We start from the raw sequence: 16569 nt of genomic DNA on the forward strand, positions 1-16569 counted from the left end.
ATTGAAACAAATAGTTTTTGTATAGATCAGATCCTTGAAGCATGTGCTTGTGAGTTGCTACTGCAATATACTTCTATAGTAATTGTAACAATCTACGGATCCCCTCAAGGGAACTTTCAGCTATTCATGAAAAATCTAGAGGTATTATTGAGCTACCTGTCAGACAAAAAGAAGCAGTTAGTGGTTTGTGGTGATTTGAATGTATATTTTTTAAAAGATACGGATAGGAAAAATGTTCTAAAATCTTTGTTTGTTTGTTTCAATCTAGTATCTGTTGTAAATTTTCTAACTCGTGTGCAGCAGGATAGTAGGTCACTTATCAATAACATTTTCATAAACAGTGCTCAAGCAGAAACAATTAATGTGTATCCAGTTGTTAATGGGATATCTGATCATGATGCACAGTTAATGGAAATAACACATAAAGCACCTCACAGGCTTCAGGTAGGCTCATACAAGGCAGGGAGGCTTATTGATGCGAACAGGATACAGAGTTTTAAGAGCAGCCTTGAAGAGGTAGAATGGGATGAAGTATACACAGAAAATGATGCTGATGCCAAATTCAATCTATTCCACCGTAAATTTGTCTCAATATTTGACAGTTGCTTTCCTGAAACGTTATCCAAAAAAGCCATTACAAAGTCAAGTAAGCCATGGATTACTAAGGGAATTAAGATATCGTGTAAGAGGAAGAGGGAAACATATGGACAGGCCAGAATAAGTCAGGATCTGACGTTACTTGCTTACTACAAAAGATACTGTAATATTTTAAGGAAAGTCATTAAGAAGTCAAGAAGCTTGTGTGTTCTGACAGAAATTAATAATGACGATAATAAGATTAGAACTATATGGAACATTGTCAAACAGGAGACGGGGCAGCCTGACAGTGCACAACATACCATAGCAATAAAGCTAAATGATGATGTTGTGAGTGATAATTCACAAGTTGCAAGTATTTTTAACAATCACTTTTGGAATGTAGCTGCAAAAATAGGGTTAAAGGGTTCAGTTGAAGAAGCAAAAAAAATATTAAAAATGCCATTCCCCAGGACTTTAGGCCTTTAGAAATAGCACCAACATCCCTTACTGAAATTAAGGGAATTATAAACATACTGAAAAACAAGAGCTCATGAGGTGTTGATGGAGTCTCTAACAGAATTTTGAAGTGTTGTTCTAATTTAATATGTGGAGCCCTCAGTGATATATGTAATGCTTCACTGGCACAGGGAATTTTTCCAGACAGACTGAAATATGCAATTCTCAAACCTCTTCATAAGAAGGGGGACAAGAGTGACTTGAATAATTACAGACCAATCTATTGCTGACTTCATTTTCTAAAATATTTGAAAAAGTTATGCATTCAAGAGTAGTCTCACATTTAAGTGAAAATAATTTACTCAGCATGTCACAGTTCGGATTCCGGACGGGTTACTTGACCGAGAATGCTATCTACGCATTTAACCATCAAATAGCACAAGCCCTAAATAACAAATTATCGCCAGTTGGTATTTTTTGTGATCTTTCCAAGGCATTTGACTGTGTGGATCATGTCACACTCTTAGAAAAACTCAGGTTTTGTGGAATTGAAGGCTACACACACAGTTGGTTTGAATCATACTTGACGAACAGAGAACAAAAAGTTGTGCTGAATGACACAAATAATGTTGGGAAGGTGGTAAATCCTAGTGAATGGGGAGTTATCACAACAGGAGTCCCACAGGGTTCAATTATGGGTCCTTTGCTGTTCCTTATTCATGTGGATGACCTCTCACTTAACATTCAGCAAGCAGAACTAGTAATTTTCGCAGCTGACACGAGTGTTATAATAAATCCCATTCCAGAAAAAGCAGCTGAAGGTATTTTTAAGGATGTCTTTCAAAGAATTATTAAGTGGTTCTCAGAAAATGGACTCTCCCTTAATTTTGAAAAAACTCACTATATCCAGTTCTGTACAGCAAATAGTCACTTCGACAATTGATGTAGCACATGAACAGGGCACAGTTAACAGGGTAGATTTCTCCAAATTTTTCAGTGTTCACATTGATGACAACTTGAACTGGAAGAAGCATATTACTGAGCTTCTCAAACAATTAAGTTCAGCTTCTTTCGCTCTTCATATAATCGCTAGTCTTGGTAATAAACAGATCAGCCTCCTAACGTAATTTGCATATTTCCAATCAATAATGTCTTATGGAATAGTTTTGTGGGGTAACTTGCCACTTAGACATAAAGTATTGACTGCACAAAAGAGAGCAGTGAGGGTAATTAGTGGTGTTCACCCAAGGACGTCATGTAGGCACCTATTCAAGGAGTTATGTATTTTTAACTGCACCATCAGAGTACATATATTCACTAATGAAATTCGTTGTAAATAATCCATCTCAATTCGTGAAGAACAGTGATGTTCATACTTACAACACTAGAGGGAAAAATGACCTTTCCTCTCCATTATTGAAGTTGTCAGTTGCTCAAAAAGGAGTACATATTCAGCAACAAAAATCTTTGATCATTTGCCCAACAACAGAAAGTGTCTGGCAGGTAGCAGATAAAGTTTTAAATCTAGCTTAAAATCATTTCTTTTGGACAACTCCTTCTATTCCAGTCATGAATTTCTGTTTCAGAACTGGTAAAAAAAATTGTACCTCTAAATATAGTTGCATGTGTAGAACTAAAAATTTCAGTAATATTAATATTAGCACTACTCATGTGTGTGTATATATCCTGAAATCCGACTTGTTCCATATCATATCGATAAAATAATCTACAGAACATGACATAACTAAACTAAGCTGACCTGTTAAAATTCCTAGACTCTCTGAATACCTTCTCCCAATTAAATTTCAAATGGTCCTGTTCTGCTCATGGGTGATTTTAACGCCTGGATTGGAAATCGAACAGAAGGGTATGAAAAGGTTATGGGTAAATTTGGAGAGGATATGGAGGCCAACAGGAGCGGGAAACAACTCTTGAATTTCTGTGCCAGTATGGGCTTAGTAATCACAAACTCCTTTTTTAAACATAAGAACATTCACCGGTATACTTGAGAAGGCAGGGGAACCAGATCTGTCATTGACTATATAATAACAGATCAGGAATTCAGGAAGGCTGTTAGGGACACATGTGTATTCAGGGGATTCTTTGATGACACTGATCATTATTTAATTTGCAGTGAAATTGGGATTGTGAGGCCGAAAGTGCAGGAGGTCAGGTCCATATGTAGGAGGATAAGAGTGGAGAAACTTCAGGATAAGGAAATCAGGCACAAGTACATAACAGCGATCTCAGAAATGTACAAGTTAGTTGAATGTAGTCAATTACAGTCATTGGAAAAGGAATGGACAAGGTACAGGGACACAGTACTAGAAGTGGCTAAAGAATGTCTTGGAACAGTAGTGTGTAAAGGTAGGATGAAGCAAACAGCTTGGTGGAATGACACAGTCAAGGCAGCCTGTAAAAGGAAAAAGAAGGCGTATCAAAAACGGCTACATACTAGAACTCAGGTAGACAGAGAAAGTTATGTTGAAGAAAGAAACAAAACCAAACAGATAATTGCAACATCCAAGAAGAAATCTTGGGAAGACTTTGGAAACAAGTTAGAGACTATGGGTCAAGCTGCTGGAAAACCATTCTGGAGTGTAATTAGCAATCTTCGAAAGGGAGGTAAGAAGGAAATGACAAGTATTTTGGACAGATCAGGAAAACTGCTGGTGAATCCTGTGGATGCCTTGGGCAGATGGAGAGAATATTTTGAAGAGTTGCTCAATGTAGGTGAAAATACGATCAGTAATGTTTCAGATTTCGAGGTAGAATGGGATAGGAATGATGACGGAAATAGGATCACATTTGAGGAAGTGGAGAAAATGGTCAACAGATTGCAGTGCAATAAAGCAGTTGGGCTGGATGAAATTAAGTAGGAACTCATCAAATACAGTGGAATGTCAGGTCTTAAATGGCTACACAGGATAATTGAAATGGCCTGGGAGTCGGGACAGGTTCCATCAGACTGGAAAAAAGCAGTAATCACACCAATCTTTAAACATGGAAACAGAAAAGATTGCAACAACTACAGAGGTATCTCTTTAATCAGCGTTGTGGGTAAAATCTTCTCTGGTATTGTTGAAAGGAAAGTGCGAGTATTAGTTGAGGACCAACTGGATGAAAATCAGTGTGGGTTTAGGCCTCTTAGAGGTTGTCAGGACCAGATCTTTAGCTTACGGCAAATAATGGAGAAGTGTTATGAGTGGAACAGGGAATTGTATCTATGCGTTATAGATCTAGAAAAGGCATATGACAGAGTTCCCAGGAGGAAGTTATTGTCTATTCTACGAGATTATGGAATAGGAGGCAAACTTTTGCAAGCAATTAAAGGTCTTTACATGGATGGTCAGGCAGCAGTTAGAGTTGACGGTAAATTGAGTTCATGGTTCAGAGTAGTTTCAGGGGTAAGACAAGGCTGCAACCTGTCTCCACTGTTGTTCATATTATTTATGGATCATATGTTGAAAACAATAGACTGGCTGGGTGAGATTAAGATATGTAAACACAAAATAAGCAGTCTTGCATATGCAGATGACTTAGTCGTGATGGCAGATTCGATTGAAAGTTTTCAAAGTAATATTTCAGAGCTAGATCAGAAATGTAAGGACTATGGTATGAAGATTAGCATCTCCAAAACGAAAGTAATGTCAGTGGGAAAGAAATATAAACGGATTGAGTGCCAAATAGGAGGAACAAAGTTAGAACAGGTGGACAGTTTCAAGTACTTAGGATGCATATTCTCACAGGATGGCAACATACTGAAAGAACTGGAAGCGAGGTGTAGCAATGCTAATGCAGTGAGCGCTCAGCTACAATCTACTCTCTTCTGCAAGAAGGAAGTCAGTACCAAGACTAAGTTATCTGTGCACCGTTCAATCTTTCGACCAACTTTGTTGTATGGGAGCAAAAGCTGGTTGGATTCAGGTTACCTTATCAACAAGGTTGAGGTTACAGATATGAAAGTAGCTAGGATGATTGCAGGTACTAGCAGATGGGAACAATGGCAGGAGGGTGTCCACAATGAGGAAATCAAAGAAAAACTGGGAATGAACTCTATAGATGTAGCAGTCAGGGCGAACAGGCTTAGATGGTCGGGTCATGTTACACGCATGGGAGAAGCAAGGTTACCCAAGAGACTCATGGGTTCAGCAGTAGAGGGTAGGAGGAGTCGGGGCAGACCAAGGAGAAGGTACCTGGATTCGGTTAAGAATGATTTTGAAGTAATAGGTTTAACATCAGAAGAGGCACCAATGTTAGCACTGAATAGGGGATCATGGAGGAATTTTATAAGGGGGCTATGCTCCAGACTGAATGCTGAAAGGCATAATCAGTCTTAAATGATGATGATGATGATGATGGTGGTGGTGGTGGTGGTGGTGGTGGTCCTATTCCGAATCCCATGTCACTTTCCTTGATGTTGATCTCATCCTCACCAAAAGCCAGCTGCACACTTCTGTTTGTATTAAACCTACTAACAAACAACAGCACTTACATTCGGACAGTTTCCACCCTTTCCATGTCAAACGTTCTCTCCCATACAGCCTTGGCATTAAAGGCAAATGTATTTGTTTTGATGCAGATTCTTTAAAGCAATACACCATCATCCTCACCTCAGCCTTCACTGGACATAATTACTCCACCAGCTAGTTCAAAAGCAGATTTTCAAGGTTATCACATCTAATCCTGGTACTGCTGATTCCTCCAAAAAACAACTTCGGAGCACACCACTGGTCACTCAGTATTATTATGGCCTGTAATGTATTAGTCAGTTACTTTGACAAGGCCATGACTTCCTACACCCATGCCCTGAAATGAGATCCATTCTGTCTGAAATTTTGTCCACCACACCTAAAATAGTTTTTCATTGCCCTTCCAATCTCCACAATTTTCCTGTCAGACCCTATGCTCCTTCTGCACCCATCTCCCTACCCTATGGCTCCTACTCCTGTGACCGCCCCCTCTGCAAGATTTGCCCTATGCATCCTTCTAACACCACCTATACCTGCCCTGTAACTGGCAAAACATAGGGTACTATCAAAGGGAGAGCCATCTGTGAAATGACACACGTCATATACCAGCTGTTATTTAACACTGTTTGGCCTTTTACATTGGCATGACTACCACCAAATTATCAGCTAGGATGAATGGGCATAGGCAGAGTGTGTATACTGGTGACACACAGTATCCTGCTGCAGAATGTGCTCTACAACATGACTATTGTGACCTCAGTGACTCTTTCACCACACACGCCATCTGGATTCTTCCCCCAGATGCCAGTTTCTCAGAACTCCACAGATGGGAACCAGCCCCACAACACAGCCTTGGTCCTTGCCACCCATATGGCCTTAATTTACATTATCTCAGCATTTCTTCACAGTAACTATTTCTTTATTCTCTCCACTTTAGTTTTCTACACCTTTCATTTTCTCACCTGTGTATTTTTCTCTGTCCCCCTCCCACCTATGTTACGTGCAATGCACTTAGCTTCTCACTCTTATTAACTTGTACACAATGTTTTAGCAGTACTCTCTAGTCTTGCATACTACCCTGTCTTACAGCTTTAAGCTCTCCGGTATTCAAATCTCATTCAGTGTAGTCCCCAACAATCAGTCTCATCCCACCCAGTAAGTCTCCCCTGATCTGTGGTTCTGGGTGACTTTTCTGAAATCTACCCCTTTTCCTAGGCTTCTCCAGTCCTTTTCTTTCATCCCTCTCCCCTCCCCTTCAACCCTTCTGCCTGAAGGAAGAGCCACTGGCTCCGAAAGATTGCCTAATTATAACCTCCTTTTATGTGTATGTTCTGCCACCACTTGGTGAGCAGATTTTTTATCTATCCAATTACACAATAAAAATTTAATATGTTAGATATAGAGGCAGTCATGCCACATCATAAAGAGGAACTCAAAACATTTACCTCTTGGCACTGTAGTTACCATACACTTGACAGATATGTACATGGCAGAACAGTTCATGATAGAATTATCCCTTCATGATATACAGACAATGCAAAAAAACTTCTGAAGAAACAGAGCCTACTGCTTAATAGGTGTGAAACAAAACACCAGAGAGATGCTGAATGAAAAGCATTTGGCTGTGAAGAGACCAACGTGTGTAGCCTTAACGACTGCTGCATGAAAATCTTATCAAAAGATTTCTCATAAAACCCAAAGCAATTCTGGTCATATTTAAAAGCTATAAGTGGGCCAAAATTACTGTCCATACACTCAAGGACATCACAGGAACTAAAACTGGAGATGACAAAGCTAAAGCAGAAATACAAAATTCCATATTTGTATGTTCCTTTACAATGAAAGATACACAGATGTGCTGCCGAGAACTTGCAGCTGAGTTAGCTTTCATCTTAACCGTACTATACCTCCCAGGAATATACAGTATATTACGGTTAAGATGAACGCTAACTCAACTGCAAGTTCTCTACGGAATCTGAAAGGAATCCCTTCAGGCCTTAAAGCCTAGTTTAATTTTAGTGAATTTTGCTATTTCTCAAAGCCATTTATACTAATATAGCTAAATGACTAATCTTTGCAGTAGTGTGAAGAGTAAACTGGGCAGCACATCTGTGTATCTTGCTTTGTAAAGGAACATAAACTGGGTAGCACATCTGTGTATTTTCCTTTGTAAAGGGACATACGAAAATGGAATTCAGTATTTCTGCTTTTGCTTTACTACCCCCAGTTTCAGTTCCTAAACATCTAGGGTGTATGGACAGTAACTTTGGTCCATTGAAAGCTTTCCAGTATGGCCAAAATTGCTTTGGTTTTTATAAGAAATCTTTCTACAAGATTTTCGTGCAGCAGTCATTGAAGTCTACACACATTGGCCTCTTCACAGCCACTTTTCATTCAGGCTCTCTCCTGAGGGGGAGAGAAAAAAATGCTCATTGATTGGAAAAAAAACATGCCACACCTGTCTACAACAACATAACAGAAACGATCCACAAAATTTCCATCCCAACTCACTGACATCCATATGTTGCAAAATTCTAAAACACGAATTATGAGCTCAAACATAATGAGGTATATCAAAAAGAGTATCATCCTCCATGGCAATCAGCATGGATTCTGAAAATACTTTCACGTCATCCTGAAAGGAAAGTAAACACAGTAGAGTCAATCCCTGCTGTCACTGATTAACAAAAGTTTGAATACATGGGGTAGCAAACAACATCTGTGGGTTGGTTGAGGATCTACATCAACATACAAACTCTGCAAGCCACCATATGATGCGTGGCGGAGGGTACCCTGTAGCGCTTCTAGTAATTTCCCTTCCGGTTCCACTGGCAAACAGAGCAATAGAAATATGACTATCTATATGCCTCAATACAATCCCTAATATCTCTAATCTTATCTTCAAGCTCCTTACGTGAAATGTATGGAGGATTGTTCTGCGGTCATCCTTGAAAGCCGGTTCTTTAAATTTTCTCAACAATGTTCCTCAGAAAGAATATGCCTTCTCTCCATGGATTCCCATTCACGTTCCCAAAGCACCTCCGTAACACTCGCATGTTTTTCAAAGCTACCAGCAACAAATATAGTAGCCTGCCTCTTAATCATTTCAGTGTCTTCCTTAATCTGACCTGGTGCTGATCACAAACACTCGAACATTACTGAACAGGGCCTCACATTCTTGTTCCGTTTCATATTGCTTTGCAATGATATGCCTTGGTATTCAATCAACATGACTATGTCAAGCAGCATACTATTAATGCAGTACTCAAACTTCATTTTTTTTCCGTCTGCATTAACTTACATTTTTCTACATTTAGAGCTAGCTCCATTCATCACACCAACTAGAAATTTTGTCTCAGTCACTTTGTACCCTCTTACCGTCACTCCAACGACGACACCTATCCGTACATCACAGCATCATTGACATACAACCACAGACTGCTGCTTACCCTATCCAGCAGATCATTTATGTGTATAGATAACAACCATGCCCCTATTACACATCCTGGGGAGTTATTGACGATACCCTTGTCTCTGATGAACACTCCAAACATCAAGGAAAACATACTGTGCTCTGTTACTTAGGAAGTATTCAAACCACTCTCATATCTGTGAACCTATTCTATATGCTTATATAATCATTAACAGTCGGCAGTGCAGTATCATGTCAAATACTTTACGGAAATTTAGGAATATGGAATCTGCCTAGCAGTCTTCATCCACGCTTCGCAGGATATCATGTGAGAAAAATGCAAGCTGCGTTTCACATGAGCGATGCTTTCAAAAACTGTGCTGATTTGTGAACAGAAGCTTTTCCCTTTTAAGGAAATTTATCACATGTAAACTGGAAGTATGTTAAAGGAATTTGCAGCAAATCAATGTTAAAGACATCTATCTGTAACTTTGTGTGCCTATTGTTTTACTCTTCTTACATACAGGAGTTGCTTGCACCTTTTCCCAATCACCATAGACTTTGCACTGGGCAAGAGATTCATGGTAAACGCAAGCATAGTAAGATGCCAATGTGGAAGAGTCCTCTTTGTAAAACCAAATTGGGATTACATCACGACCTGGCAACTTATTTGCTTGTAACTCTTTCAATTGTTTCACTACACCAGTAATGCTTATTACTACACCTTATAAGCCTTGATGCTGGCTGTTCAGCAGAAATGAAAATTATGCTACAGACTGCCTGGCAACACATTACAGTTAGAAACCATGAGATTACACGTTTTAAATAGGAAAAAAAGCATGCATAAAATTTAAGAAATATTCTACTAAGAAAACATTGAAGCAACTGAATACATGACTTGTTGCTCTATAAGTGTGTACCAGACAGCAGCAGGAGTCTGACTGACACAAGGCTCACAACTAGCAGTCCCTGGCTCTTCAAAACAAAATTCTTCGTAGGCAGAATGTAGCATGTTATCGTGGATGGAGTGTCAGCAACAAAAGCAGAAGAAACTTCAGGTTTACCCGTTGGGTGTTTGTTGGGACCATTACTGTCCATGTTGCATTTTAATGACCTAGCATGCAATATTTGTAGCAGTTGATGCAGTTATCTACAATGTAGTACTGTCTGAAAAAGAGCTGCAGAAACGTTCACTCAGATCTTGATAAGATTTCAAACTGGTACACATACTGGAAACTCACTATAAATATAGGGAAATGTAAAATTATGCACTTCATAAAAAATCACAGAATCATATGACAACAATAGCAAAGCTTCGCAATTAAAATTTCTTGTCTTATACAAATATCTGAGTGTGAGAATTTATATGGATGTGAAATGAAATGATCACATAAGCTCAGTAATAGGTAAGGTGGGTGGCAGACTTCAGTTCATTAACAGAATACTGAAAAAATGCCGTTAGTCTACAAAGGAGACTGATACACAACTTCTGCATTCCCCACCAGAATGAACAGTCAATTGAAGTAAATATTTGGAACGCAGGTAATGCCTCAAACAAAAATAAATAAATAAGCAGAAGGATGGTTATAGCATTGGTGGACCAACCGAAAGTTGCAGTTACACCGGTTTGCTTTAGCCCATGAGGTAATTGTGTTGTGTGACATCAGCCAAAACAGTTTTTGAGTCACGTCATGATCGTAGATGGCATGTTGTACAATTTGGTGGTACACTCTTGCGTTGGATGTTTATGTATTGAAGTTGTTGTTAGATATCTTAGCGAGTCATTTGACATTTTTAGCTGCGTGTGTGAGGTTGTCACCGGATGAGTTTACGCCGTTTTATCAGTGAGTTACTTTGATTTTGCATATTGTGGGTGACAGATTCTTGCTTGTGTTTGTATTATTAGTTCTGTGTGTTTGTTATGGCTGGAAATTTCATAGTGTTTTTCTTTATTAGTCAATACAGGATATTTTACAGAAATTTAAGAGCAATCATTGGTTGTCTCATTTGGCCTATGTGGTGTAAACAATCAAGTTCCTACAGTTATTTTGACTGCTTAAGGGTGATTTTGTTTTGTATTTTAGGTTCTGCATGTAGAGAGGGGGGGTTGGCCAGCCTAGATTTAGGTGACAGTGGGTTTGGTTTTATTTTTGTTATTATTTTTTTATTATAGTATTATCCACACAAATCAAGTTGGCTGACGGGAGAGATCATAAAGGCATTTCCCATTTACGGTTGCTCTCATAAGCAACTGTGCCGAGTGTCAACACGGTCTATGCGAATAATACGCATAGTATGTTTGTTTATGTTTACAGTTGTTTGTGTATATTGACATTCGTGGTGATACATGTTCATAAGAGAGTATATATACTGAGAAGCTACTGTGAATATCCCTAGATCCTTAAATAAATGTCTGCAGGATGATCTTGGGTGGACTCCAGCTATTATTCTGATTACATGCTTTTGTGCAATAAATACTTTATTCGTCAGTGATGAATTATCCCAAAATACGATGCCATATGCAAGCAACGAGTGAAAATAGGTGTAGTAAGCTAATTTACTAAGATGTTTATCACCAAAATTTGCAATGACCCTTACTGCATAAGTAGCTGAACTCAGATGTTTCAGCAGATCATCAATGTGTTTCTTCCAATTTAATCTCTCATCGATGGACACACCTATAAATTTTGAATATTCTACATTAGCTATATGCTTCTGATTAAGGTCTATATTTATTAATGGCGTCATACCATTTACTGTACAGAACTGTATGTACTGTGTCTTATCAAAATTCAGTGAGAGTCCATTTACAAGGAACCACTTAGTAATTTTCTGAAAGACATTATTGACAATTTCATCAGTTAATTCTTGTTTGTCAGGTGTGATTACTATACTTGTATCATCAGCAAAGAGAACTAACTTTGCCTCTTCATGAATATCTTTGGCTTGACATCTGGTTTGGAATGGTATCATTATTCTTACTGTTGTATATTTAGTTTGACCCCACTCAATTCCACCTACTTTCCACAGCTGTAGGCCTACCGTTAGTTTAATTTTGTTACTGGCATTAAATATTTCACATGTTACGTTTGTTTGCAGGTGTATTCATGGTGTTATGATTGCCATATTGTATACGGTTGAAACAGGTGAACAGGTGTATCTGCCAATTTGATCATGTCACAGGTCAAAGCAGATGAGTGGAATCATAACTTTCAGTATTGAGGCATTTGCATATTTAAGAAACTTTTAACCAAGTGACTTAAAAGGAATAAAATACACAGTGCAAATGCTATTTAAAATCTGTACAGCAATCAGACTGCAGATGTAAAAGTTAACAAAAATAAAAGGAAGTCAGTAAGAAAAAAGTGAGACAGGGTTGAAAGCTATAAGCTTTTAACAGCAGCTCAATCATGCTTCTATAAGGACTTCTATGCAGAGGAAGCAATATATGACCTCAACAACTTTGCATTAGTAGAACTAAGCAATGAAAATTACCTTTTTGGCATTTTATGTGATCTTGCCAAGACCTTTCATTGAGTGGACCAAAAAATGTTGCTAAGAAGACTGAAATGATGTAGCATGAAGGGCCTTTCTCTTGCATGGATGGAGTCTTACCTTAACCACACACACACACACACACACACACACACACACACACACACACACACACACACACACACACACACAATTAATGTAACAGACTTGCAACTAGTTCACAGCTAACATTTTAACCATTAATCTTACAAAAAATAAAAAAAGATTGCATTATGCAATTACAAACAAATAAAAATAATTTACAAGTACCAGAAGCAGTGATCAATGGGCACACACTAGGTGAGCCTCCATATGTGAAGTTCCTGGGCATTCAGATGGATGAAAAACTGAGCTGACAGCAACACACACACATCATCATCAAAGATCAGTTCTGCACACTTTGCACTCATAAATATCTTTTGCCACGTCAGTCTGCAGACAGGACTGCTAGTATCCTTTGACTCACCTCTCTCATATGCTATAATCTTCTGGGACATGGTGCCAAAAGTGAAAAAAAGTATTTATTCCATGGAAGCACATGACAAGAAAATATGGTCCACACTGTGGGTTTTATATTTTGCTGCAAAAATCTAGAAAAGGTTTCCAGTGACAAACAGGCATGAAACAGGAAAGCCCCAAACAGTAAAAGAATACCTGCCTAGCCACTCTTCCTGCACAATTTATCAGACTACTTGGACTAAAGACTGCAGATTCCACTTAATCCCAATATCAGACGGATCTTTACTTTGCCAGTATATAGTCAGCTGATAGTGATCTTTGTAAAGTTACACAACTGCTTTCTTGGAAATACCAATGTGAGATGAAAACATCCAGCTGAGTAGTACAGGAGAAGCAGTGGCTTTTTTCAAAGTGGTTGTTTTTCTCAAAGCATACATACAGAAACTATAAAAAAAGCAAACCACTAATCATTTCAGTACTCACTTTGTTGCAGAACATAAACTCTGCGAGATAGCACTGCCCACTGTATCAAAAGCTATCGCCACTTGTTAGTCTGGGCTCATTTCATCTACCTGGAGCAATTTTAGTGCTTAACCATACTGACATTTAGATTTGCTTGTCCTCTATGTTAAACTGACAGATTCAGATGTTTAATCTACTTTTCGTTAGTACCACTGTCTTATATCTATAGACTAATACTTTGTTCCGCAATATTGTACGCTAAACGAATAACTTTTCGTCCAGCTTTCGATGATCGTAGCCACATTGGAAGAACAAATCTTAATTTGGAGCTAATGAGTTGTTTTGAGACCTTCTTTAATATCCACTTATTATTCTGTATTATTTACGAGAGGGTTTGGTTAGAAAACTTAATAAGCAAGCTTGCAGCAGTGTAAACATGGGAATGTGAACACAAAATAAATTTGCAACTACCACGATCGCTAAAATCATTTACTCATATAGATGACCGGTTTCGGCAATTCTCTGTTGTCTCAGAAGGCTTCGTCAGAGAATTGCCCAACAGGTCACCTATATGAATAAATGATTCGGCGATCTTGGCGGCTGAAAATTTATTCAGTGTTCACGATACTACAGATCGCCCACGCTGATACTGTCAGAAGTGTACAAACATAGGAATGTTCAAAAGCGCTGACAGATTAATACAATAACAGTCATTTGTCTATGTTTTATTCACCTCCCTTCGGCGTATCGGACACGACAGAAGCAGCAATTCTGGCGTTATCAACGAACGTATCTTCCTCGTCATCATCTTCATCTTCTTCTACTATTGGTGCGACTCTTGATATACGAGATGACTGTCTCCGCGAAGGTGTTTTCTGTATCTGTGATGGTATTACCTTGTTGTTCCTACTTCGTGTTATCCTCGCCCCTAAAAAAAAATCATGAAAGCTACAATGTCTCACAATGACGAGTATCAGCAATAGTACATTCAGTGGTGTCCCTATTAATATCACCTTTAGTGTCTTCTATGACTACAGACAGTGGTTTAATAATTGTCTCAACATCGTCATCTGATATACTTTGTATTTCTATTACACGCTTCTTCAGTTTTTCCATACTTCAAATTAAAATTTCAGTAATTATCTTGTTTCTATTAGTTTATAGCTATTAAATTACTGCACTGAGGAGTTTTCAGGGGGTCGCTTTAATGTCAATATGAAAATGCCCATTAGTAAAGTGAGAATCCCAAATACTTCTTCCAATATCACGCATTATGTACACATTCCCCACAATCCACATCAATTTCCCGCGCGAAACAAAACAATGACGCACAGTGAGACAAATACTATCAAAGATGTAGACGATTCCACAAGACGCAGAGATCATTGATACAACCGATTACGCTAGTGATCTCTACAAGTGCTGAGGTCACTGGATCATGCATAAAGGGAAACTGAAAAGAAAATGAGATATTGCCACATGTAAAAAAACATAATCATCGACTGATTATAGCAATCGCTGTACGTAGATAGACTAGAAAAATTGTAATAACTAACCAATAGAGTTCTCACACCCATATGTACTTCGATTAAAATAACACGTAATTGACGTTTGGTTGAGTAATACGGACCCAGTCACAGCTGTTTCTTGGACTACACGTGTCACTGTGCTATGTTTTCTGCAGGCACAAGCAGCAATGGTTTTCCAGATGACACAGGCTTCACAGGGCAGGAGAGGGTCGGGCGAGGCAGTGCTTGCGCAACAGTCGATCAAACGGGCGGATATTATGTTGTGTTCCAGCTGGACTCCCCTTCCCACTAAACACGATTTCAATCACAAATTTATTTGAATGAAACTACTCAGTCCATTTATGGTGAAAGGAGACGTTAATATTAACATATACTTGGCAGTAGAGTGTTCTAACCAGCATTGAAATTTAAACCAGAAGTATACAATCTTACTTCCGATTGACTGACAGACTATGCTATTACAAACGTTTCGCAGAACGTAAAGGTACAAGCAAGTTATAAAGACTGCAATATCAGACCACTATAGACTGCTAACAGAAATGACTGGCCACATAGGACATAGTGACTGTATTTTCATGGAAGTAAGATTGAAGAATAAATCAAATAGGAATTTGCTAAATAAAATTCCTGAGACAGAAAACTGGTTGGATGTTTCAACTTCTTGTTTCACTTCTCACTTGTGGGAAGTTAGTTAGTTAGTTGGCTGTTCCATTGATCAACCTCACGGTAAACGTTATAATTTGGACAGTGTCAAGTGCATAAGAAATGCATACATGAATCAAGGTCTTTTTTTCTTTAAGCTTAAATTTTTATCGCCTATCCCATTCCCTTAAATGGCATAAAACGCGTATATTATACCTATATATATATTTATTCGTATTCAAGAATTAATCTGTGGTATACAAGGATTTGTCAAGGAGATATGATTTCAAAACTTAAATAACTAAAAAAGAAGGTAATATTGGATTACTCCTGAAATTAGAAGCGCCAGATATGAACTGAAACTGGTATACAGGGTGTTACAAAAAGGTGCGGCCAAACTTCCAGGAAACATTCCTCACACACAAAGAAAGAAAATATGTTATGTAAACATGTGTCCAGAAACGTTTACTTTCCATGTTAGGGCCCATTTTAATACTTCTCTTCAAATCACATTAATCATGGAATGGAAACAAACAGCAACAGAGCGTACCAACGTGACTTCAAACACTTTGTTACAGGAAATGTTCAAAATGTCCTCCGTTAGCGAGGATACATGCATCCACCCTCCGTCACATGGAATCCCTGATGCACTGATGCAGCCCTGGAGAATGGCGTATTGTATCACAGCCGTCCACAATACGAGCACGAAGAGTCTCTACATTTGGTACCGGGGTTGCGTAGACAAGAGCTTTCAAATGCCCCCATAAATGAAAGTCAAGAGGGTTGAGGTCAGGAGAGCGTGGAGACCACGGAATTGGTCTGCCTCTACCAATCCATTGGTCACCGAATCTGTTGTTGAGAAGCGTACGAACACTTCGACTGAAATGTGCAGGAGCTCCATCGTGCATGAACCACATGTTGTGTCATAGTTGTAAAGGCACATGTTCTAGCAGCACAGGTAGAGTATCCTGTATGAAATCATGGTGGTGAATCTTGGAAGTACAGTACATACTGACGAAACTAA

The 16569-nt window shown here is 38.7% G+C and overlaps 1 protein-coding gene across 4 annotated transcripts in view; it reads right to left on the reverse strand.

Moving 5' to 3' along the window:
* The window catches only part of LOC124788284 (origin recognition complex subunit 2), a 107470-nt gene extending 92790 nt beyond the window's left edge, over window positions 1-14680 (reverse strand). Inside the window, exons 1-2 of one of the 4 annotated variants that reach the window (XM_047255513.1) lie at window positions 14388-14680; window positions 14108-14302 (exon numbers count right to left, since the gene is read on the reverse strand). In XM_047255513.1, coding sequence (XP_047111469.1) covers window positions 14108-14302; window positions 14388-14490 — 298 coding nt within the window. In that variant the 5' untranslated portion in view covers window positions 14491-14680. Of the gene's footprint in view, window positions 1-12723; window positions 12800-12919; window positions 13286-13395; window positions 13907-14107; window positions 14303-14387 lie in introns of those variants that run through there. The other 3 variants (XM_047255515.1, XM_047255514.1, XM_047255516.1) reach the window with 3 other exon arrangements.
* Window positions 14681-16569: the final 1889 nt, after the last annotated feature.

This window comes from Schistocerca piceifrons, chromosome 3, assembly GCF_021461385.2.
Source record: "Schistocerca piceifrons isolate TAMUIC-IGC-003096 chromosome 3, iqSchPice1.1, whole genome shotgun sequence".
NCBI classification, from domain to species: domain Eukaryota; kingdom Metazoa; phylum Arthropoda; class Insecta; order Orthoptera; family Acrididae; genus Schistocerca; species Schistocerca piceifrons.